The sequence below is a fragment of the Vicugna pacos genome, chromosome 30 (assembly GCF_048564905.1).
Source record: "Vicugna pacos chromosome 30, VicPac4, whole genome shotgun sequence".
Taxonomy (NCBI): Eukaryota; Metazoa; Chordata; class Mammalia; order Artiodactyla; family Camelidae; genus Vicugna; species Vicugna pacos.
The window spans coordinates 274,554-297,619 of NC_133016.1; the positions used below are offsets into that span (position 1 = coordinate 274,554).

General features: G+C 53.0%; 1 protein-coding gene and 1 long non-coding RNA gene across 4 annotated transcripts in view; both read right to left on the minus strand.

Moving 5' to 3' along the window:
• The window catches only part of KCNG2 (potassium voltage-gated channel modifier subfamily G member 2), a 48,433-nt gene that overhangs the window by 20,159 nt on the left and 5,208 nt on the right, over positions 1-23,066 (minus strand). For all 3 annotated transcript variants that reach the window (XM_072952356.1, XM_072952358.1, XM_072952357.1), the window contains exons 2-3: positions 11,440-11,532; positions 1,459-2,163 (exon numbers count right to left, since the gene is read on the minus strand). In XM_072952356.1, coding sequence (XP_072808457.1) covers positions 1,459-2,127 — 669 coding nt within the window. In that variant the 5' untranslated portion in view covers positions 2,128-2,163; positions 11,440-11,532. The remainder of the gene's footprint in view (positions 1-1,458; positions 2,164-11,439; positions 11,533-23,066) is intronic.
• On the minus strand, positions 13,968-15,155 carry LOC140690512 (uncharacterized). The gene is made up of 3 exons (XR_012065825.1): positions 14,923-15,155; positions 14,434-14,639; positions 13,968-14,272 (listed from the first exon to the last, which is right to left on the minus strand). It is a non-coding gene; the product is annotated as an uncharacterized lncRNA (long non-coding RNA).

Sequence of the window (23,066 nt, forward strand, 5' to 3'; positions counted from 1 at the left end):
AATATAATGCTTTTCCTTCCAGTGGCAGTGGCCACACCTACTGCGTGCAGTGGGTCGGGGGCTTGGTAGGCATCCCCTCACAAGCACAGGGACACATTCACCACGTGCCCACCAACACCGGGATCCTCACTTCTAATCTGGTAACTGATTTGGTAAGACAGTGCCTGCACAGAGTGAAGTGATGTTTCTGGAAATGGGGAAGAGGTGGGTGACATGGAGACCAGTGGACCCCAGAGAGGCTTCTTGAGGGCCAGCTCGACTGCCGTGAGGCTGTCATCAGCTGAGGCAGCCCCAACTTATCCTGTTCCCTGAGTCTCGTGTAAATAATTTCCCTCCTCGATTGTATGGAGTTATTGCTACTCAGAAAATCCAAACACGTGGTGTCTTTTTAGAAGCAGAATCCCAAACTAGGGCCTAGTGAAGACAACTGGAAATGACAGTTCAGGAATCAGACACCCAAACCATGAAGGAAGCGAAACCAATGTCCTACAATTTACATTTAAATTTAGTCTGCAGTCGGGATGGTCAAGCCGGCTAACAGATAGTGCTCCAGGAGGACACAGCTCTTCGCTGTGTTTGAATGATAAGCTGACCCCACCTGGTGAGCTCGGGAATAACCTGGCCGACCCGGGAAGGGCTCTGAGGGGCTCAGAGCTCTGCCCTGCTCTGCCTAAGGGGGTGTTCAAGGCAGGGGCGCTGCCAGGTCCCTAGCAGCTGGAGCTGGGGCTGGTGGAGAGGAGGGGCAGGCAGGATGCCCCAGCCACCCTGTGAGAAAGTGCAGGCAACACTCAGCCACATCCTTCAATAATGTAGCACCCTCGCCGATCCAGACACAAACCCTGAGCCTCCCCTGACAGCCGCCTGGACGCTCTGTGATGTGCTCAGTGCACAGACGCTGACAAGCTTTGGGTGACATCCTAACCCCCCGAGCATGACACTTGTCACAGGACACACAGAAGCGGCAGACTGCTCACAAAATGAGCCCCAGCATCTCAACAGAGCCAGCCCGGCTGTGCGTGAGCTGGGCACCTGCAAGGGTTCGGAGGTCACGTGCCTCCAGGAAGACAGGACTTGAGTTTGGAGCACACCTCTGCAGACTGAGCGTTTTGCTCCAAATCGTCCAAGCTTCCAGGGCCGGGCTGTCGGGGAGTCAGCCGAGAAGGCCTGCTGACCCAGAAGCCACGCTGAGTCCTTGAATTTGCCTGACATTTGGAGCGGCTGCTGCGGGCTCAGCAGGCAGCCTGATGTGTCCGCCGGGCTCAGGCCTTCTCTGCAGGCGAACCCGACCCGAGCGGGGGGGAGCCTGTGGCTTCAACCACCAAGGGCGAGGAGTGTCCAAGACCACCACCCAGCGAGCGCTGCCTCGGCCCTGCTGCGTCCAGGCCGCGGTCTCAAGTCAGGTCCCCAGCCAACCCGCTCGGCCCGTCCCGGCCCCGGCCCCGGCCCCGGCCCGCTCACCCGCTCCTCCTCCGCGCGGATGTCCGGCATGGTGCTGAGGCAGAGGCCGACGGCCGTGACGGCCACGAAGGCGACCGACACGCAGGCGAAGAGCTTGCCGGCCAGCCCCGAGTGCGGGTTGTCCACCACGTCGCGCAGGCGCCGCCGGCCGCGCGCCAGCCGCCCGCCGGGCCCCAGGCCGCAGTCCGGGCTCCCCGGCGGCCCGCGCTCCGCCGGCCCCGCGCGCGCCTCGGCCGCCTCCTCCTCGCGGCGGCGCAGGCGGCGCAGGCAGCAGCGCTCCAGGCGCGCCTCGTCGATGCCCCAGTAGGCCAGCTCGTCGCGGAAGGCGAGGGCGCACGGGCCGCGCAGCAGCCGCAGCTTGCCGGCGCGCAGCAGCGCCACGATGGCGCGGAAGGCGCAGGGGCTGCGGTCGAAGAAGAACTCGTCGCGGCTCACGTCGTAGTCGTCGCACACGCGCAGCAGCTCGTCGTGGCCGCGGCAGGCCCGCAGGCGCTCGAGGCGCGCGAGGGGGCAGCGCGCCAAGGCCGCCCAGGCCAGGCGCACCCTGCAGCCGCCCACGTTGATGATGACGTGCCGGGCCCGGGCCCCGCCGCCGCCGCCGCCGCCGCCGCCGCCGCCGCCCAGTGGTTCGGGGCCCGGCTGCTCCGCGTGCCCAGGAAGCAGGGCCATGGCCTCAGGCGCCGGGCCCGGGTCAAGAGGCTGGGCCTGCAAAGGAACGGAGCACGTTAGGTCAGGGGGGGAAGCCGAGGGCTCCGGGACACACGGCCCGCGCGCACGACCCATGGGCCTGGGGACGGAGCCGAACCAAGGGTCGGTCCAGCCGGTCTGCTTGGCTCTTCTCTCCTGCACACCGGACGTCTGCCCATGATCCAAACTGCCGACCCCTTGAGACTTCCTGCAGAGCCCTGTTAAGTGGGACCGCCTTCCTTTCTCTCAGAGAGAGGGGAAAGTGGCCCACACAGGGGTCTTGAACCAGGGACAAGGGAGGACAGCCCGGAGATGCTGCCTCAAGAGAACTGGGCCAGGGTAGCCATCAGCGGTTACCTTGTGTGTGTGTGTGTGTGTGCGTGTGTGTGGTGGGGGAATGAGGGGGTACTGAGACAGATTCAAAAGCGCCTTAAGAAGCATCAGCCAAACTGCAGAATGCAGTGTGTGGACGCTGTTTGGATTCAGAGTTGAGGGAACCAGCTACAAAAAGCTATTTGAGAGTAAGTGAGAACACCCTGCACTGCACATGGTTTGAAGGCATTTTTAAAGGCATGAAAATAGCATGGCTCATGTGAAAAACGGGGTGTGTGGGTCCCTCAGAGGTCCGTAGTGCTGTATGCCTGTGAAACGATGTCTGGACTGTCATTAGGTGGGCCTCTCTGGAGGTGGCGTGCAGACACTAACCTGAATGTCACAGCTGATGGGGACACTAGGGCTCATCGTGCTTTCACTCTGCTTTTGTGCACGTTTAAATGCCCGTAATAAGAAAGGTTTTGTTTTGCTTTTTAAAAGCATTCAGATAATTCTGCTGTACACCTGGGCGTAAGAGGTGCTGATGCAGAAAGTCACAGTGCTTCAGTCTGTCTCGATCCTCTAAACCAGAAGCTCGCTATTTGTTGTCCACGAAAATTCTTCAGGGGGTCGACCTACGAGCCCTCTAAAACCGCACACAAGCCTTTTGTGGGCGCACACTTTCTAACAGAGGATGCTCAGATTCTCAAAGAGGCCTATGGCCCCAGAGCTGACTTAAGTTCACTGCTTTAAAAACATGAAAGAGGGAAATCTCTTTGGTAGCACGGGAATTGCTAACCCAGTTCCCCTTTACGAGGTGGCGAATATGGCTCCCCACACCAACTGAGGAGCATGCACGCTTTGGCCGTCAGGTTGGCCGCCTTCTCAAGAACGCTTGTGCAAAGATCCCCGATGAGCTTCTTATATGACTGCTTCTTTGTCTTCTTCTAAGACCAGGGTTCAAGAAACTCACGAAAGCAGTCACATTCTTCTTCGTGAGTCCCTGTCTTGCCATAGCATGTGCACAGAACAGCATCTGAAATTCTGAAATGTGTTGGTTTACTCAGCACTTGTTAAAAGGACCTTCCACAACACACGTTAATGGGACGAAATCATTTTGGCCTGAGTATGGACATTTTTAAAGTCTGGTGACGTCTTTAGCCACAGCTTCATTTTACCTTCCTTCCTCTGCCCCGTGCTGGGTCATCCCTTTACGTCTAGGAACCTGTTTAGAAACAGGGTCACTGATTCAGGAACCACATCGAAGAGGGTCCGTGAGTGACACTGATGGCTTTGTCCTTGGCAGAGACTCGTGGGTTTTCACACTGCTGAGGGCAATTCCGTTCCTCCCCCGAGTCTGCTGCTCAGGACGGTCCCCTCTGCTTCTTGACCTGGTGGGGCCAGTACTTTGGCACTGGACATGTCTTTGCACTGTGACAGCTGTGACAAAAGAAGAGAGGGCATGCCAACCCAGGGACATAAAAGGACCAGGACAGTTGCTAGGACAGACCCCATTTCCGGAGAGTAAATCTGGGATGTCAGCGAGGCAGTAATCTGGAGAGAGAGGCACAGTCCAGCAGTGCTCTCAAAGTGTGGACGTGGGCCAACAGCATCAGAATTATCAAGGGAACCTGCAGAAAGGGGTATTCCTGTCTCTCCACTTAAAATTCTGAGTGACTGGAAAGCTGCAGAGACGGACCTCCAAGTCTCATCCCTCCATTAAAGCACTGAGAAAACTGGTAAAAACCACCAGAACTGACTTTTTTGGGACTCTGGACACTAACCCAAGGCTGGCAGCAGCCAGGGGACACTTGAGAAAAAACAGCTAAATGTTAGTAACAACCGTGAGCTCTCAGCATTTTAACATACCTGCTTCCCAGCTCAGCGGTACCCCTGAGAACAACAGCCTGCCTTCTGGGTACCAGGCCCGGGACTGGAGGGAGGAGAGTGGACCCAGTTCCTGGGAGAATAGGCAGGGGAATGAGACGCTCTGGGGAGTAAGGGCCGGGAAAAGCTCCAGCAGATTCCAGGAGCACGCTCACAAGCCTGGGGCCGGTGCACGTGGGGGGGCCTGCCTGCCCCTCCTCCGCGGCAAGAGCAGGGGATGCGGGTACGGCTGGGATGAGTAGGGCCTGGATGCTGCAGGGGCCCCGACACACAGTCCACCGGCGAAGACTGGCTTGTGTTGGTTTTGTTCCTGGCGTTTGAGAATCTCTGTCCATCTGCTGAGCATGAAGCTGATGGAACAGAGGTATCAGTGGCCGCACAAGACCAAAGGTACACTTCGCGTAATTCGCGCAGAAAAGTCACCAAAACCCACAAGCAACAGCAGCTCCGACAGACCCTTGGGTGGAAGAGTCTGATCAAAGACACAGGAGGACATCTTGGTGACCCTGAGGAGGCAGTGGTTTCTGAAATACGACAAAAGCAAAAGCAGCAAAAAAAGAGATAAACTAGACTTCATCGAAATTAAACTCTTGTACACTGAAGGACATTTTGAAGAAAAGTAGTGACAGCTCACAGGAGGGAAAAAATGGCAAATCATACATCTGGTGCAGGTCTAGTGTCCAGAATATCCAAGGAGCTTGTACAGTTTAACAATAAAAAGGCAAATGGCCCAAAGGACTTGACATTTCTCCAAAGAAGGCACAAAAATGGCTAATACACAAGCAATAATTCTCAGTGCGAGTGACCATCAGGGAAACGCACATCAAAACTGCTGATACCACTTCACATCAATTAAACTCATGGAAATGAACACGTGGAAAAAGCAGTGCTGGCGAAGGTCCAGATGCAGAGCGTCCGTCCCCACCAGGGCCGCCCCAGCAGGGCACCTACCGAGTCAGGACCCCCATTCACCGCCGGGGGGGCTGTAAAATAGTGCAGCCGCCGCAGAAGACAGTTTGGCAGTTCCTCAGAAAGTTAAACAGACTTGCCATTGACCCGGCAGTGTCACTCCTGGGTGTACACACACCCAAGAGAAGCGAAGGCGTAGGCTCACGGAAAGGTGCACACATGAATATTCAAGCAGCGTTATTTCCAGTCGTCAAAACATGGAAACAACCCAACTGTGCATCCGCCTCCTGGGGAACAGCCCAGCGTAAACAGGAGTGAGCACTGACGCAGGACACAGCTGGGGGGACCTTGGAAACGCCGTGCAAGTGACAGGAGGACAGAAAAGGTCACACCGTGTGCCCTGGGAAGTGTCCACTTGCAGAGACAGAAAGTAGGTTAGTGGCTGCCGGGGGAGTAACCGATTAGTAGCACAGGTTTCTTTCAGGGTCATGAAAACACTCTGGCATTTGATGGTGGGGCCGGTTAACGCGCTGAAAACACCAGATTGGACACATTAAAGTGGCAAACATTATGCTATCGGATTTTCATCTCAATTTCTAAAAAATAAAACAGCTCTGGTTGAGTAGGCCTGGGGGTCATCCAGGTCTGTGCACATGACTGAGCAGGTCTGTGCACTGAGCCTGGGAACCACTGCTCCGACCACATCTTTAACCACCGCTGGCAAAGCTGTAACCCACCCCCGGGGCGACTCGGGGAGGGCGTTCAGTGTGCAGCCCAGGTGCCCACCTGCCCACCTGCCCCACGGGTGGGACTGGCCTGAGGTTTGGGGAGTGGGGGGGAGGGCAGACAATCAAATAGACAGGGGTGGAGGTGGGAGAGAAAGCCTCAACAAAGCGTGGTAGGTGCACAGACTCGGGCCAGGTCTCACCGCGTGCACGTGAGCAGCCTGGGGATCGCTTCTGAGCAGGGGAAGGGCTGCCGCAGGCGCTGGAGCCACAGTGCCGGGTGTGAGGGAGGGAGCCTTCGACAACCTTGGGCTGTGCTGGGACCCGCCACAGCTGCACTCACTGCACAACTGAGGGAGGAGGTGGTCAAGGTCCCCTTCGTGTGTGCTGACGCCCAGGTCACCTCGCTCACCCAGCAGGGTTAGTCCTGCCGGCCGCAGGCTGGACACGGGTACTCACAGCTTCCGGGGGCAGGGGCTGGGGCAGTCCGGCTCCTCAACCCCGCAAGGGCAGTTCTGTACAGAGAAAGAGGGGGCGCCCTGGGATGCCTGCAGAGCTCGCCCCAGTGAAGGGTAAACTAGGAAACAACTGCGGGGACGGGAAGTCGGTAAGATTTTTCCGCCTGGCTCTAGGTTAAGAATGAGACTGTGTCTAAAAGCCTACCTGCATGGTGGGTTTGAGGTTGAAACTTTTGTCTCTGTAATTCAAAGCTAAGAAATGTCCCCCCATGAAAGGTGTCTCCTGTTGGCAACATCCCGGAGACACGTTAGGACCATACACATGATCAGCTGGGGCGACTCTGCTCCGAGGGCTCCTGGCCAGGCCTGGGACGTTTCTGGTTGTCATGGCCGGCTGTGACTGGCGTCTAGTGTGAAGCAGCCAGGGGTGCCACAGTGCACGTGCAGGGCGCCCCAGGACAGAGGGCAGACCAGCCCCAAGGCCAACAGCACCTACTGAGTAAACGGCTCATTAAGCAGCCGTGCAAGGAAGGAGTGACAGACACTAGAGATAATTTAGATGCTGGTGGACGTCACCAGGCTGCGGGGGGCCAGGAGGCTGGAGGCTACCCCCGAAAGGTGGGCATCAGAGCAAGGTTTGAGCTCAGCCTCAAAGCTTTAGCGTCTAAACATTGTTCACACAGTAGGTGTTGCAAGGTAATTAACCCGGCAACTGAAGGCTCTGGTACTTCGTCCCCTGACTCAGTTTTGGTTCCCAGTCCTCATAAGTTTGGTTCAGACGCCACCTTTTCCCCCAGTTCTGTCACCATCAGCCACCCTGCGGCCAAAAGTGTCGGTTTGTGGGACAAGGGGGCCGTGACCCGACCTTCCACAAGGACCACTCCAGTCTCTTGTCTTGTCTTTTTCCAGACACACACTTCGCCTTCCGGTCGGAACACTTAACCTCTGAGATGACGCAGGTGCACAAGAACGAGCAGGCCATGTGACCTTACGGAAAGAGTGATCTAAATAAGCAGGGCTTCCTCCCGTCAGCCCTCTGGCACGTGACTGGGCTGGGACGCGTGAACACACCTCCCACCTCGCGGCAACAGAGACGTGTCTGGTGAGCCCCTGCATTTGTTTCAGTTCTAACTGTCCCACCGAGACAAACGTCACGTGAATTAAGACAATCATCTATGGAATAAAAACAAAAAGAGTTTAAAGAACCAAAGATAAGTAACTAATTCTAATAAAACATGACTTTTAGAGTATTTTCACATTCTCAAAATAAAGATAAATACTATTAAGGTCATTCCTATAATTGCTCTCTGACTGTTAAACTCATATGTGTTTAATTCTTCTGTTGAAATGCATTTATTTTCTGTATGTCAAATTTACACAACTTACAAAAGGCTTCTGAAGTGTATCTGTGAACAGAACTGAAAACTTCTAATTAGATCCATTTTTAGCAGGTGGGTGACAGGAAGATTGATGATTGTTTGAAAACCACATATAATCTCCCAATCTGTAAGACACACAGAAATTCGGGAACTATTGACCTTGTCCACAAAGCTCAGTGTGTGCATCAGAGCTGACAGAATTGCCCCAGAGACTTTTTTAAACTGAACTTTCAATTTGAGCTGGTGGAGATCCCTTTACCCCATTTGTCCGGTGGGAGCATCTTGCAGAACCGCAGTCCCGCCTCACAGCCGGGCGCTGACACTGACAGAGTCCAGACGCAGAGCATCCGTCCCCACCAGGGCCCCCCCAGGCCCATCTCCAAACCTAGCGTGGCAACCGCTGAAACCACTCGTCTGTTCTCCGTCCCTGCGCCCCGCCGTTCCAGGAATGGTGTGCAAATGGGCCCACAGTTATGTAACGTTTCAGGGCTGGCTCTTCGTGCAGCATGACTCTCCGGAGCTCCCCTGGGCTGTCGCGGTGTGCGATCCATTCCGTGGTCCTGCGCGGGGGCTATGCGTGGTCTGATGACCCCACAAGCTGGGGCCTCTGGCTTATTTCCAGGGTTTGGCCTTTATGAGCAAAGCTGCTACAGACATTCCACAGCGTTTTCCTGCCCCTTGGGGTTGAGTGCCCAGTGGAGCAGAGTTTTCGCTTTTGATAAAGTCTCGTTTACCTCTTCTTCTCTTCCTGCCTGGGCTTTTGGCACCAGGAGTGACATGCCTGGTCCAACGTCCCCAGGATCTGCTGCTGCTACTTCTCTAAAGCTTATGGTTTCCTGTTTTGCATTTAAGTCCGTGATCCTTTTTGAGTTAATTTTTGCACAAAGTGTGGGACCGAGGGCAAGGCTCCGCGTTTTGTCCTGCGGGTGTCTCATTGCTCCAGCACCATGTGTTGAAAAGACCATCTTCCCTCCACTGGGTCACCTCGGAGCCTCTGTCAGGAGCCAGGGGGGCATGCTGGAGTGGCTCCAGGCCCGGGCTTCTGTTCTGTTCCCTTGATCTGGCACTGCCTCCCCCAGCGCCACACAGCTCATGACCACTGCCATTTAAGCAAAAGTCTTGAAACTGGCTGGACTGATTCCTTCCACTTTGTTATGCTTTTCAAAGTAATTTTACCTCTTCTGGTTCCTTTGCCTTCCCATGTAAGCTTTAGAATAACTTTGTGTTTATCCAAAGTCCCCCCTGGGATTTGGCAGGACGCGTGCCGCACCTCAAGCTGCCTTCAGCTCCCCTCGCGGCACTCAGGGCCCTGCTGACGGCGCCACACCTGGCTGGTCGCGGCTGCCCTGGCTTCTCGGCGCAGTGATGGCTTACTTTACTGCTGTGTCATGTCCCTTTCTGGCCTGGTAGTCCTGTTTGCCCCAGTCTACTTTATCAGATACAAAGCTGCCACTCCGACTATCTTTTGATTGACGTTTGCATGATACATCTTTATCTTTTCACTTTCAATCTGCTTCTGTTGTTAAATTTGAAGTGACTTTCTTGAAGACAACATATAATTGGGTCACATTCTTCAACCTCTCTGTCAGTTTCTGCCATTTAATTGGTATTTGTTCACACCATTTATACCTAAGGTAATTATTGCTACATAATAGAATGATTGATAACGTAATAATGTAATTATTGATAAAATCTCCCACTTTATTTTTTGTTTTCTGTTCTTCCTTTCTGTTTTACTTTCCTTGTCTCCCTGTGGATTGCGTGAACGTGTTTTAGAGTCTATGCTGACCCGTCTAGAGCATTTCTGAGTGATTTTAGCAGTTGCTTCAGGTGTTGCGTCACACGTCTGCGTCGCACCACAGGTACTGGTGGTGTTAGTTCACCAGTTCAGGGGAGACCCAGCTTTCCTTTCCATGCCTACACCAGACGCTGCTTATAACTGTCTTAAATAATTCGTCTTCCTGCCTTTAGCGTCACGTCAGGGAGTGCTGTAATTTTGGTTCCCACCATCAAATGTAATTTAGAAAACTCAAGAGGAAAAGCAAGCTCCGTTTACTCCCGTTTTGCTCACGATGTTCCTCCTCCCTGATGCCTCGAGCTTCCCCCTTGTACCTTGTCTTCAGGGAACTTCCAGTTAGCCGATACTCAGGAGCAGGTCTGCAGCTGATAAATTTTCTCAGTTTTCCTTCATCTGAGAATGTCTTGATCTCACCTTCATTCCTGAAGGGTATTTTTGCTGCCCGTAAGACTGAGTTGATAGTTCTTCTCTTTCAGCACTTGGGAAACGTTTCGCCTCCTTCTGGGGTCCACGGTTTCTGATGGGAAAGCCACTGTCTGAGTTGTTTTCCCTGTAGGTAAGGAGTCTCTTCTCTCTCGTGGCTTCAGCATGTTAAGCTTCTCTTCAGTTTTCAGAGGTTTGACTATGATGTGTCTTGGCTTGGATTTTTTGGCTTATACTATTTGGGATTCATTCACTTCTTGAATCTATAGACCTACTGTCTTTTGCCAGAAGTTTTAAGTCATTATTTCTTCATAAATCTTCATTCTTGCCACCTTCCTCCTCTCCTCCTGGACTCAGAGGCATGCGTGCAGGTCGCGGTGCGGCCCACGGTTCCCGAGGCTCTGTTCGTCTTTCAGTCTAGTTCCTCTCCGTGTCCAGGCTGGGCAGCGTCTGTGTCCGACCCTCCAGCTCACGGACTCTTCCATCCGTCCCTCCATCTGCTGCTCATTCCATCCACTGAGGTTTCAATTTCATTTTCACACTTCTCAGCTCTAAAGCTTGCAGGTCGTTCTCATTTACGTCTTCTATTCCTTCACTGAGACTTTCCAGTTCTTTGCTAAGATGCTCTATTTTTCTATTTGCCTGAAGTCTGTTTGTAATTGCTTAACGAAGTATTTTTGCAATGGCTGCTCTAAAACTCCTTTGCCGAATAATTCTAATCTCTCTTGTCATCTCAGTGTTCTTGTCAGTGGTGGTCCACTTCCATTTGGTTTGAAATCTTCCTGGTTCTCGGTATGATGACTGATTTCATAACAAAATCTGGACATTCTGGGTATTGTGTTAGGAGGCATATCTGAACCTCCTGTTGGCTTCCTCTGCCACTGATAGAGCAGGTGAGGAAGGTGCTTCACCTCACACTGGGCGGCTTCCCCACCTGGACTCTGTTGACCCTCCAGGAGGGCACTTTTCATCATTGGTGGGGAGGGGTGGGGGTTCCTTCCCCAGTCTCCACTGACGACAGCCCAGCGGGAGAGGGGACAGGACACAGGCTCTCTGGGGCCCAAGTTCATGGTTTTGCTGCCAGCCAGAGTCTTCCACTCAGTGCTGCTCACAGCCACGTCTCCCCCTCCCTCTGTCTCTGTCTCTGTCTCTGTCTCACCCTCCTCCCCAGTGCAGCCTTGGGCTCCAGGGAGCCATCCTGTGGGGACATGTGTCTAAGGTGCCCAGCCCTCGTGAAGGTCAGCTCACCCCTCTGGTTCTTTCTCCGAAGCCCCATCGTCCTCCCTACTGTGTGTTAACCTCTGAGGAAGGCCCTGGTTTTCAGGTGTCTTCATTGAAACTCTTTAAGTGACTGTTTAATTCAGAGACGCCTGTTCTTCCCGTGGGCAGCAGGGCCCTCTTACCTTCGGCCGGTGTCCTCGCGTCGGGGCTCATCCCAGGGGGCCCTTTTCAGCCACTGCTGTCTCACGAGCCCTCTGCTGGTGCGTCTCCAAGCCCTGGAACAACATGTCAACCCCTCTTTAGGGCACGGCTTTTTGACCTTGCTTGGGTCGTGGACTCAGAGGATCAGGAAATAATTCATCTCCTCATACAATGCACAGCCAGGCTGGGGTTCCGTGGCCCCCCGAAATCTGCTGTGGCCACATGGACCACAGTCCCAGGTGGAGCACTTCCCTTCCCCGGGGGCGTTTCTGGTTATTCCAGTTACCAAATAAATGACCTTGCAATGGTGACTGTACTTTTCCCAAACAAATCACAGTGCCCTTAGCACAGACTCTAAGGGCAGGGTTTTGACAAGACAAATGGAAACAGGATAGCTTTTCAGAAAAGCTCCTCTTTCCTGTCTCCTCTCTGCCTCTCATCAGTGAATCAGGCGCTCGGGGTGTCACCCTGAAATGTGAGAACAACGGCCTCAAGGGTCCAACTAGAGGTCCCCACACACAGTCTCCTGTTTTGGGGAGAAAGGAGTCTTTCTGGAGGCCACTCTGTGTCCTGTGTTCTCACCCACCTCCCTAATGACTCCTTGTCCCCGTGGGCTCATCCTAATTGGCCCAGAACGACTCGTAGACACAGAAAGCCCCCCAGCACAGCCCACCCCTCAGGCTCCCGCCTGGACGGGGGGCTCCACCGTGCACCCTGCCCCACAGTGGCCTTTCCTGGATGGTCAAGCAGCGTCCCTTTGGAGCCCCCCTCCCTGTGCTTTGCCTGTCTGGGGCCCACTCGGGGCTCCTTCTGCCCCCCTGCCCCCTCCAGACCCGACCCCTCCTGGACACCTGCCAGCAACGCCCTCGCCCGCCCTTTTTTCCCTCCCCCAAGGCAGCTGCCCTCTGAGTCCACGGAGCCCAGGAGTCTCTGTGGCTCAGGCCACCGGTCCCGCCCTCGGCTGCCTGGAGCCCAGCTGACTCCATGTGCACCATGGCCCTACAGGTGACTGCACTGCTGGGCTCACTCTGGCCCTGGACTTCGTTCCACGATTCATGGGGCACAGCCATTCCAGGGGCGGCCTGGGTCCCCTCAGCCACTGTCGGTCAGAGTCTGCAGACTCCACAGGCACCCCCATGGGGACCCAAGCACCTTTCCGCCTGTGTGCCTATGAGTTCTCGGAAGACTACTATGTTCCCGCACAACTGTAGCTGCTAATTCTGTTTCAGTGTACAGGTAAGAGGATTATAATTAGCACATTCATGTGCAAATGTCTGTTAAATCCGTCCTTTTCTCTGAAATAGCTATTCACATAAGTACTTTAGCTTCTGGAGCCCAGAGGAGAGAGACTCCCATCCACACTCCCTCTCTGTTAAGGCGCCTGGGGCTGTGGGGGCTGGAGTCGCCCCTCGCTCACTTCGGGGCCTGTGGTCTGGAGGGATGGAGGTCCGGGAAGGGGTGGTACGCCCCGGGACACCTGTCTTTCTCTGCAGAGTTTCCCAAACCCATCCTGAGTGTCTCTCACCTCCGACAACTGGAGGCAGTGGATGGGCCCCCAGCATGTCAAGGGACCCCAAGGCTTGGGGGGTTTCTAAACCCACATAAGAAAGCTCTTTGATGACCTGAATAGTTCTTAAGACTGAGAAGTTTGAGAGCCGCTGCCCTAAGCTACCGAGTCCCCTGCTCTGCATGGCTGGTGGGGTCCTGAGCCCTTGCTGGGCCTGGGGGGCATCCTGGCCTAAGAGGCTGTAGCTCTGGTCCAGCCAGGCCCTGGATGCTGACCGTGGAGCAGATGTTTTTACCGGACAAGCTACTGAAACCATGGGGAACATAAAGGAGATGGTTTGAAGTTCTCGCGGATCCCAGCCGCCCCTTCCCCCCTCTGCCCATCCCCACGTCCTGCATGAGCCGGTGCCCCTGCACCCAAGAGTAGGTGGGCTGCAGCCTCTCCACGTCCCTGTGGACTCCCCCGTGGCCTTAAGTGAGGGTCCCCAGGCTGGTCCCCAGAAGGAGGCCCGAGGCTTCCACCGTGTCCTCATAAAAGACCAGCAGAGGCCACCCCCACGGACCCAGTGAGAGCCTGCAGCCTCCTCGCAAACACCGAAGAGGAAATCTGAGTTCCCTGAGCAGAAAGTGAGCGTAAGCCAAAGCCAAGCCTCCAAATAGCTGAACTTCCACTTTTCAGTCATGATGATTCCTAATTGGTAATTTCTTTTTCAAATCAATTGTATTAAACAAGTGATTACTCATTCCTATACCTTCTGCAACAGAAAATAATGCATTTAATTTAACTTTGATATTATTCAACATTATGCTGGAAGCATCAACTAATGCAATTAGGCAACAAAAATCAATTAACCCCACAGTGTGGGCAAAGAGGTAGTAAAACCATGTGTCCTTGGAAAAACTCAAGAGTCAGCAATAAAACTTTTACTCGCTAAGCAGAAGAATTCAGCAAAGTAGCTACAAAAGAACAGCCTTTCTATGTACAGACAATACACGGAGGATGTGAGGATGGACAAGTTTATTTATCGGCAACAAAAAGGAACGCATTCCATGAGGAACCTGTACAATTTTTACAAGGAAAATTTTAAAGCACTCTGGAAACACAAAAGTAGAATTGAGCAAAAGGACAGCAGTCCCCTGTTCTTGGATAGCATAACTCAACATTATAAAGGCGTTTTTCTCCCAAAGGTAATTTATAGACTCAATTCACCCTCAGTGGAAAAGAGCAAGCTGTTTCATGGAGTGAAGCACGTTAACACTAATGTTCGTTTGTGCAGGAACAGCCAGGAGCACCTCGCGACGGAAAAGCTAGGAGGAGAAAGCTCAGATGTAAAGAACTGTTACAAACGGGGGCAAAGGACCAAAGACCCCGCAGAGAAACGGGAGAAACACCACGAACATGTATTTTTAATAAAAAAGAGATTAAAATGGCCCTCCAGCGTATGGGGACAATGTTCAAGCACACTCACGATCAGAGAAGTGCGAGTCAGAACAACTCTGAGACGTCACTTCTCATCCACGAGCCCAGAGAAAGCCGCAGACCCAGCAACGCGCGCGTCGGCCCGGCGGGAGGAGGCCACGCCCACCTGGGGGCCTGCGCGGGGGCCCGGCGCCACGCAGCCTGCGCCTGCGCCTGCGCGCTGTGCGGCTGCCGTCCCACCGCGCGGAGTCAGCCCTGAAGAAAGGAAGGTTCACGTGCAGCAGCCTTGGCCACCACCAGACACAGGAACTGCCGACTGCCTGGGCAGAGGGGAGTCACTGGATGGACACGGTGGGCCACACAGTGGAGCGGTTGCCAGGGTGGTTGTTCAAAGGCACAGCCAGGGTGCGCCCTCCCCGGTGGGACGGGTGCGCCCTCCCCGGTGGGACGGGTGGCACACAGGGACACACAGGTGTCTGCCTGATGGTGACAAGATGTCGGGGAGGAGAAACCGGAGACCTCGGAGATGGTCCCCTACCTGGCAGGCAGGGAGGAAGGGGGCGGAGCTGGGACGAGGAGGAGTCCTCCCGGGCACCTTTCCGCGTGGCTGTGGCTCTCACACCCAGAGTTCCTGCCAAAGAAACCAAAATGCTGACGGGGCAGAGAGCCATGCGCTGTGCACGTAACACGTACCAGCCTCCCGGGGTGCGGGGCAGAACCAGCCTGAGAAGCTGGGGACCCGTCTGACAGCAGAGCTGAGCTGTGTCAAGCTGGTAATTCCCACAGGCTGAGCACATCCTTCTGAAGTGTCAGCACCTCGCGAGGCAAAGGAAAACTGGAGGTCTCCTGCGCACTGCGGAGACCAGGAGAAACAGAAAGCGGATGTGGGGTAGGCTCCGAATCGCGTCCTGGAGGGTGACCGTGGGGGGAGACTGGTGACATCGGAGTCGGGCTCCAACCGCGTCAATGCATCAGACCAACGCAAGATGTTAACGCGAAGGGAAGCCGGGTGGGTCACAGGAAAACTCGGTGCTGATTTTGCAGCTTCCCTGCAAGTTTAAAATAGCTCAAATAAAAAGCTTTTTAAAATCTAACTTTTCCTGCTTAAGCCCTGAGGCACTGGAATGAAAAACTCCTGAGTTGAACTTGACAAGTTTTCCTGACGCCTTTACACAACCCTCTCCCAGGTCAAGTATTTGTGCTGGGACTTCCTCAAAAGCAAAGCCTACCAGAATGCTCAGCCCACTCCTAGGGTGGCCTATCAAATCCTAGCAATGTTCTTTGCAGAAGTGAAAAAAGCCATCCCCAAATCTTATGGAATGCCAGAGACTCTTAATAGCCAAAACAATCCTATAAAAGAACAACAAATACGGAGGGCTCACCCTTCCCAGTTTCAAAACACACTACAAAACTACAGGAATTAACAGTGTGGTCCTGCACGTGGACAGACACACGGGTCCACAGGACGTAGCTGACGGCCCAGAAACAAACTCACGTCTGGTGCTGAGACCACTCAACATGGAAAGGACAGTCTTGTCAACAGATGGCGTTGGGAACGCTGGACAGCCACATGCACGAGGATGAACCTGACCCCCAGCTCACACCACATACGGCACCTACTCAAAAGGGACCCATGATCTAAGCCTCAGAGCTAAAACGATACAACTTAGGGGAAAAACGTGGTCAAAGCTTCACAACCCTGGACTGCGATGCTTAAACATGACACCAAAAACACACACGACGGAATTTAAAAATAGATCAACTGGACTTGATTAAAATTGGATTTCTGTACCTTGAGAGACACTGTCAGCAGAGTGAAAAGACATCCCACAGGACAGAAGGAAAATCTGCAAATCACAGGTCTGATAAGGGTTTAACATCGAGAATGTATAAAAAGCTCCTGCCACTAAACAACAAAAAGGAAAACAACCCTGTTTAGAAATCAACAAAGAACTTGAACAGACATCTCTCCACCAAAGGCAAACAAATGGTCAAAATGCCCACAAGAAGATGCCCCGCATGACGAGTCACCCGGGAAACACCAGCCAGGGCCCTGAGGCCGCAGGTCACAGGAGGCAGACGACAGACGCGGCAAGGGCTGCCGGGGGTGGAGGCGCCGGGTGCCCAGCGCCTCCAACGTGCAGCCTCTGGGGAAAGTTTGATGGTCCCTCAAAAAAGCAAACAGAATTACCACAGGACCCGGCCATCCCACTCCTGCGTATAAACCAGAATAACTGAAAGCAGGGATTCCAGTAAGTGCATGGAAGCCAGTGCTCACAGCAGCACCTTCACGAGCTGGAAGGTGGGGCCACCCTCAGGTGGTGATGAACTCGCGGTGGTCCATCCACACTGCGGGATGTTTTCAGTCACAGAAAGAAAAGCAGCACTGATACCTGCCGCACCGCCGACACCTGCCGCGCCGCCGATGGACATGCTGCGCCACGTGAAGTAAGCCGGTCACAAGAGGGCCGGTGCTGCATGTGGCATCCAGTCAGCAGAAAGCAGACTGAAGGTACCAGGGCTGGGGGAGGGGGGCAGGGAGTTACTGCCTCGTGGGGACAGGGTTTCTGTTTGGGGTGATGACAGTGTTTTGCAAGCAGTGGTGGTGGCTGCACACGTGGTGAGTGTAGTTGATGCCACAATCGCACAGGTCAAGGTGGTGTGAATGGCCAGCTGCGTGTTTTACGTGGTGGACAGCCTCTAGCTCTGGCCTCAAGCTCTGGCCGGGGCTGAGCTCTGAGCCCATCTGTAAAGTGCAGCTCACGCAGAGACTCCTGTGATGCAGCCCAAGCAGAGCAGATGCCCATGTAGACTGAGTGCCCAGTGCAGCACCCGGTGTGGACAGTGAGGGTACGGGGGGCTGCTCGGAGGAGCCCTCCCTGTCAGCTCCCAGTGCTGTGACTGGAGCCCCAGCTGCACCTGAACGGCCATCTGGAAGACTCCCAGGAGAGTGAGGTCGAGTGCCCTGCCCTGGGGAGATGCCTGGAGAGCCAGGTGCTGGCGAAATAGCTGCCCCTGCAGCCATCGGCTGGCGGGGTGCTGGGGTCATCTCCCCATCACCCTCTGCAGGCTGCTCCCATGGCTGGCACTGGCGGCCCGTGGAATGGCCCCTCGCTGGTCACACAGGACCAAGGGGATCTCATCCCCACGCCCTCCTCGGCCGTCGCAGTGACTTCTCTGCTCTTCTCATTTTGCGTCTTTCATCGCTTGAGCGTTTGCAGGCACCTGACTTTCTCACCCGACACACTCCCCGGCCAGGCGCTGGGCTGGGCCCTGGGTCTGAGGGGCTGGCCTGTGAGTCATCGGTGATTCCAGCAGCCCGGCCGGACCACTTCGCAGCCGTCTGGGGCTGTTCTGCAAGGCAGGGCTGCAGAGGCCCTCCTCTGTGAGGTGGGAGCGCCCCACCCTGAAAGCGGCTTCCAGATGCTTCTTCCGGGAAGCTGCTCTGTCTTGGGGCCAGAGGCTCTGGCAGGTGGGCTGGGCCTTGAACACACAGAGCTGGGGCAGCATCGCACGTCTCCCCGAGGTGCTGCACTTAGTCGCTGCCGAAAGCACACTCCATCTTGTAATTAGGGCCCCGAGGAGATGCCTGCACACAGCCTCCAAGTAATTCGTGTGGGGGCTGCTGTGACTTCAGGCTTCAGGAAAAAATATTTTTAGAAGAAATGCTGTTTCCTGTCAGCAATATGAAGTCTTTTTTCCTCTTCTCCTTTATCTACAGCTGCTACAGATAAACACAGGTCAAAATAAGTAAAACCTGACAGCCTGCTCCTGCAAAGTCATGAGGACCCTGCGGCAGGGGGTGACCTGCTGCCCCTGCCCCTCGTCAAGGGGCCTCCTGTCAGCCAAGGGAGAGCCCTTCCCAGGAACATCCGTGTCAGCTGCCTCTTCTCCTCCAGGAGTCAGTCCCACGGGTGCAGGGGCACCAGCAGCAGGAGAGATCCCAGTCACTGACCTTCACCGGACAGGGCTCACGGGGCCACAGCTGGACCAGAGGCAGAGGGGCTCCACCCACAGTTAGCGCCCAGAGGCCCTCCAGGCAGAGCAGTGGGAGGGAGGCTCGGCAGCAGGACCCCGGGAAGGGGGAGGGTGTGGGAGCAGGAAAGGGGACAGTGCCTGAAAGGGCTGCTGGTGTGGCCCCTGCTTTACACGCTGGGCTGCATCAAGGCCCGGGCCATTGTAAATGGAAGATGAGCATTAAAGGGAACAAAACACGTAGGAATCACCCACTCAAGGGGAGTCAGGCCCATCTCTGAGAACCACAACGGTTGCTTGAAAGAAACAAATGAAGGCACACAGAATTAGAATTGTCCCCACGTCCATGGACGGGAAGACAGAATTACTACGAAGTCTACACCAATCATGTCCTCTTGCAGGTTCAGTCTCGATGAAAATCCCAACATTTTGTGCAGAAATAGAAAAATCCATCCTAAAGTTTATCCGGAAACTCGGGGGCCCCTGAGGAGATAAAACAATCCTGAAAAAGAACAAAGTTGGAGGGTCTCACACTCCCTGATTTCAAAACTTACTACAAAACTGTAGTAAACCAAACAGTGTGTTACTGGCATAAAGAGAGACTTGCGGAAAATGGGAGAGAATCAAGAGTCCAGGAAAGCACCCCTCAGCTACATGGTTAAACGGATGCCAGGACCGCTCAGTGTGGAAGGCTGCTTTTTCAACAGATGGTCTTGGGAAAACTGGGTATCCACATACCAAAAAAACCCCAAAAAACAAACAACAGAAAACAGCTGTACCCTTATCTTACACCATGTAAAAACAATTAATATGGATCGAAGACCTAAATATAAGTGCTAAAACCGTAAACTCTTAGAAGAAAACAGGACAGAAGCTTCATGACATTGAAATTGGTAATGATTTCTTGGCTATGGCACCAAAAGCACAAGTAACAAAACAAAAAGTAGATTAACTGAATTTCATCAGCACTAAATAATTCTGTTCACCAAAGAACGCAATCAGTGGAGTGGAAAGGCAGCACACAGATCAGATCACAGGGAGAAAATATTCTCCAACCATGTATCTGATTGAGGATCAGTATCCAGGATACATAGAGAACTCCCACAACTCCGCAACCACACCAGAAACGCATGTGGAGTGATAGAAGCCGGTCACAAAAGGAAAATGCTGTGTGAGGTCCCAGAGGAGTGAAATTCAGAGACAGAAAGTAGGACGGTGGGGGCCAGGGGCTGGGGGAGGGTGTGGGGAGTCAGTGTTTAACGGGGACAGAGTTTCAACTGGGGAAGACGAAACAGTTCTGGAGACAGAGGATGGCGATGGTTGCACAATTCAAATGTATCTGATGTCACTAAACTGTACACTTAAGAATGGTTAGAATGGGAAATTTTATGTTATGTATAGTTTACTGCAATGAAATAATGCTTCCAAAACCATGCAGTTGCTTAGATCTTAACACTGACTAGTTTTTCAGAACAGGGATCATGAGGAAAGCATTGTTCATACACCCAGAACATGAAACGCACAGATGAGCTGACTTTCAACAGGGGAGCCAAGACCATCTGATGGGGAAAGAATAGTGTGTTAAACTAATGGAGCTGAAACAGCTGGATTCAACATGCAAAAGAATGAATGTCCAAAAATGTCCCTCATACAAAATAATAACAATAACAATCACTCGCTTTACCAAGAGCCAGGAAAATCAAAACCTGACTGAAAAACGACCATCCGCAGACACTGAGACAAACCAGATGTCGGTGCTATCTGACTACTACTCCAAAGGACCCTTCATAAAAGTGCTTCACCAAATGACTATGGGTTTCCTGAAACGAAAAAAAAAAAGAAGAAAAAATTTCAGCAAAGAAATGTAAGTTATTAAAAGAATACACAAAGGAAAATATGAAAATGAGAAATACAGTAATTGAATTTAAAACTTAGTGCATGGGGTCAAAGATAGAGAGGAGATAGCAGAGGATAAAATCAGTGAACTTGAGATTACTCAAAACAGAGAAAAAAAGATTGGAAAAAAATGAAGAGAGTCATAGGGGCTATGTGACAGCAACAAAAATATCAACATTCGTATCATCAAGTCTCAGGAGGAGAGAAGAAAGGGAATGTGGCTGAAAAAGTATTTGGATTAAGAAGGTCTGAAAACCTCTCAAATTCGGCAAAAAATATAAACCTACAGATTCAAGAAGCAGAGCAAGAAAACAAGAAAATCTCTAAATGCTTGGAAATCAGGTAACACACACAGAATCACGTCATAGAGGAAGACTCAAAGGAAATTTTAATACACATAGAACTGAAAGAATTGAAAACACAACAGATCAAAACATGTGGGATGCAGCCAAAGCACTGCTGAGGAAAATTTATAGCACTAAATGCTTACATTAGAAAAGAGGAAGGGTCTCTATATGACGTCATAGCAACAAAGTAACTTACAAAACTGAATTAATTCTTTAAGAACTCCTAAAAAAGAAATCTCCAGGTCCAGATGGTTTCACTGGAAAATTCTACCAAATATTCAAAAAAAAAAAAGAATTAATCCTACCAACCATTCAACAAAAATGAGGGAACACTTTGTAAATCACTTTGAGGTTAGTATTACCTGAAGACCACACTAGACCAAGCACAAAAAAAAAAAAAGAGGAAAAAGAAAACTATAGATCAATAACTTTCATGAGCTTAGACACAAAATCCTAAACAAAATATTAGCATGTAGTGATGTGTAAAGTTGCTGGGTCAGGTGAGATTTAGTCCAGGTATGCAAGTCTGGTTCCACGTCCGAAAGTCAGTCAGTCTAACTCACCGAACCAACAGAGCAGACACGCAGCCACATCACTGGAAGCTCTCCCCGTTACCCCAGGGCCGGGCCCTGCAGTCGGGCAGGTGTGTGTTAATAAGTTGGGGAACGGACCCAGAGAGGAAGTGTCCCCGAGACCAGTGCACAACCATTTGTTTTTGGAACTCTGGCTGTTCACGTCTGATTATATGAAGATGAAGTGAAACGGATGCGTGTGTGTGTAGGTGTGTCTAGTAGGTGTGCATGTGTGTGCGCGCACGTGTGTGTGGAGGTGCATGTGTGTAGGTGTGTACACGTGGGTGTGTCTGGGTGGGTGTGTGCATGTGCACTCATGTGGAGGTGCAGCTGTCCATCCATGTCTGTATATGCCTCCTCCTCCCGTCAGCTAGACTCGGGGTTCTAGATGGTGAGATATATTTTGGGCTGCTGAGCATGGAATCCTGCTCGCTGTAAGACTCGGGAGCGTCTGCTGACCTCAGGCCCGCCTGGCCCTAGAGCCCCGACACGGGTCTGCCGTCCCGGCCCCGATGGGTGACCCAGAGCTGGGGCTTACCCGGCCAGGCGCCGTGCTGCAGGGCTGGAGGCAAATCCAGACAGCACTGTGGAGGCAAACAGTGGCCCAGGGAGGAGCACTGTCCAAAAACAGGACAGACGAGGTCATCGTGAGACACAGAGGACAAGCTCAACCTTCCTGGGAGACAAACAGGACAACAGAAGCTGCAATGTTCTCGGAGACCGGGGTCTCCTGGCACGGGGACACGCATGACCAGGAGGACCCCGCCCGACGGCAGTGCACACCCTCTCTCCTACACGTGTTTACCACGACCATGTGGTACCGTCCAACAGAAAAACACTGACTTTGGAAACATAAAAAGAGATTAAAGCATTGATTCAAGATGTGCTGAGAGAAAGGGCACGGCGGGAGCCCCAGCTCGACTTTCCTGACTTTCCTGATAAACCATCCAGCGTCACGTCCGAATCAAAAGCCTTCAGAGCTCCTGCGTTTGGACCAAATGCAAAGTTTTCTGAAGACTTATCCATAAAGATGCATTTATAACAGTATTTAGAATACTGAAAAATTAGAAATAGCCCACATGGCCAGCAATAGAAGGAAACAGAGAGTCTGACAAATCCATACGCACAAATATTTGATATAACAAGTGAAGGTGCGGACGCACAGCAACCCAGATGTTTCCGTGGGAGCATGCGTATGCGTGAAGCGGTGTGGCTCTGTAGGTAAATTCGGACCCAGGAGGGAGCAGTGCTGGTAAAGTTAGAGCCGGCGCCCCCGGAGGTGTAATCACGGGGGCGCACACAGACTTTTCTCCAGCTTATGCTTCTCTTTACTCTGTTTCCAAGTCTTCGATGATAAAAAGGTACTTCTTTTATAACAAAGGAAAGGCAGTGGCCAGTATTTTTAATTGCTTTTGTTGTGTCTGGAAACGTAACAAGTTACCTTTCCGCGTGTTCCTCGGGGTGGGCACTGGCTTCTTAAAGTCACGTTCCCTTTGGTGTGAAACGTTCTCTTCATGTGAAAGGGTGTCAGCCCAGAAGGCCCAGCTCCTGATTCTGCTAGCCCGGCCTCAGGCCCTGGGAGGCCCGCTGTGTGGCTCTCCCTCCTAACCACAGCCTGGCTGGGGTCCAGGCCCCCTCGCCGGAGACCAGGGCTGGGGCTCAGGTCTGTCAGCCCCGCAGGCCTGCTGGAGCCCAGGGCTCCCCGCTGTTGACAAGCCCCTCGGAAGCCTCTTACTCAACAAGACTTCCCCCCGACTCCCGTAGGTTTCTTCTTAAAACAACTTGTCACGATGGTAGGGGACCAAAATCCACCCTGTTCATCATGAGTGCTGCCCAGCACACCTCTGCGCTCTCCTGGCTCTAGAATTCCTCTGTTTCTAGTCTGATGGGTA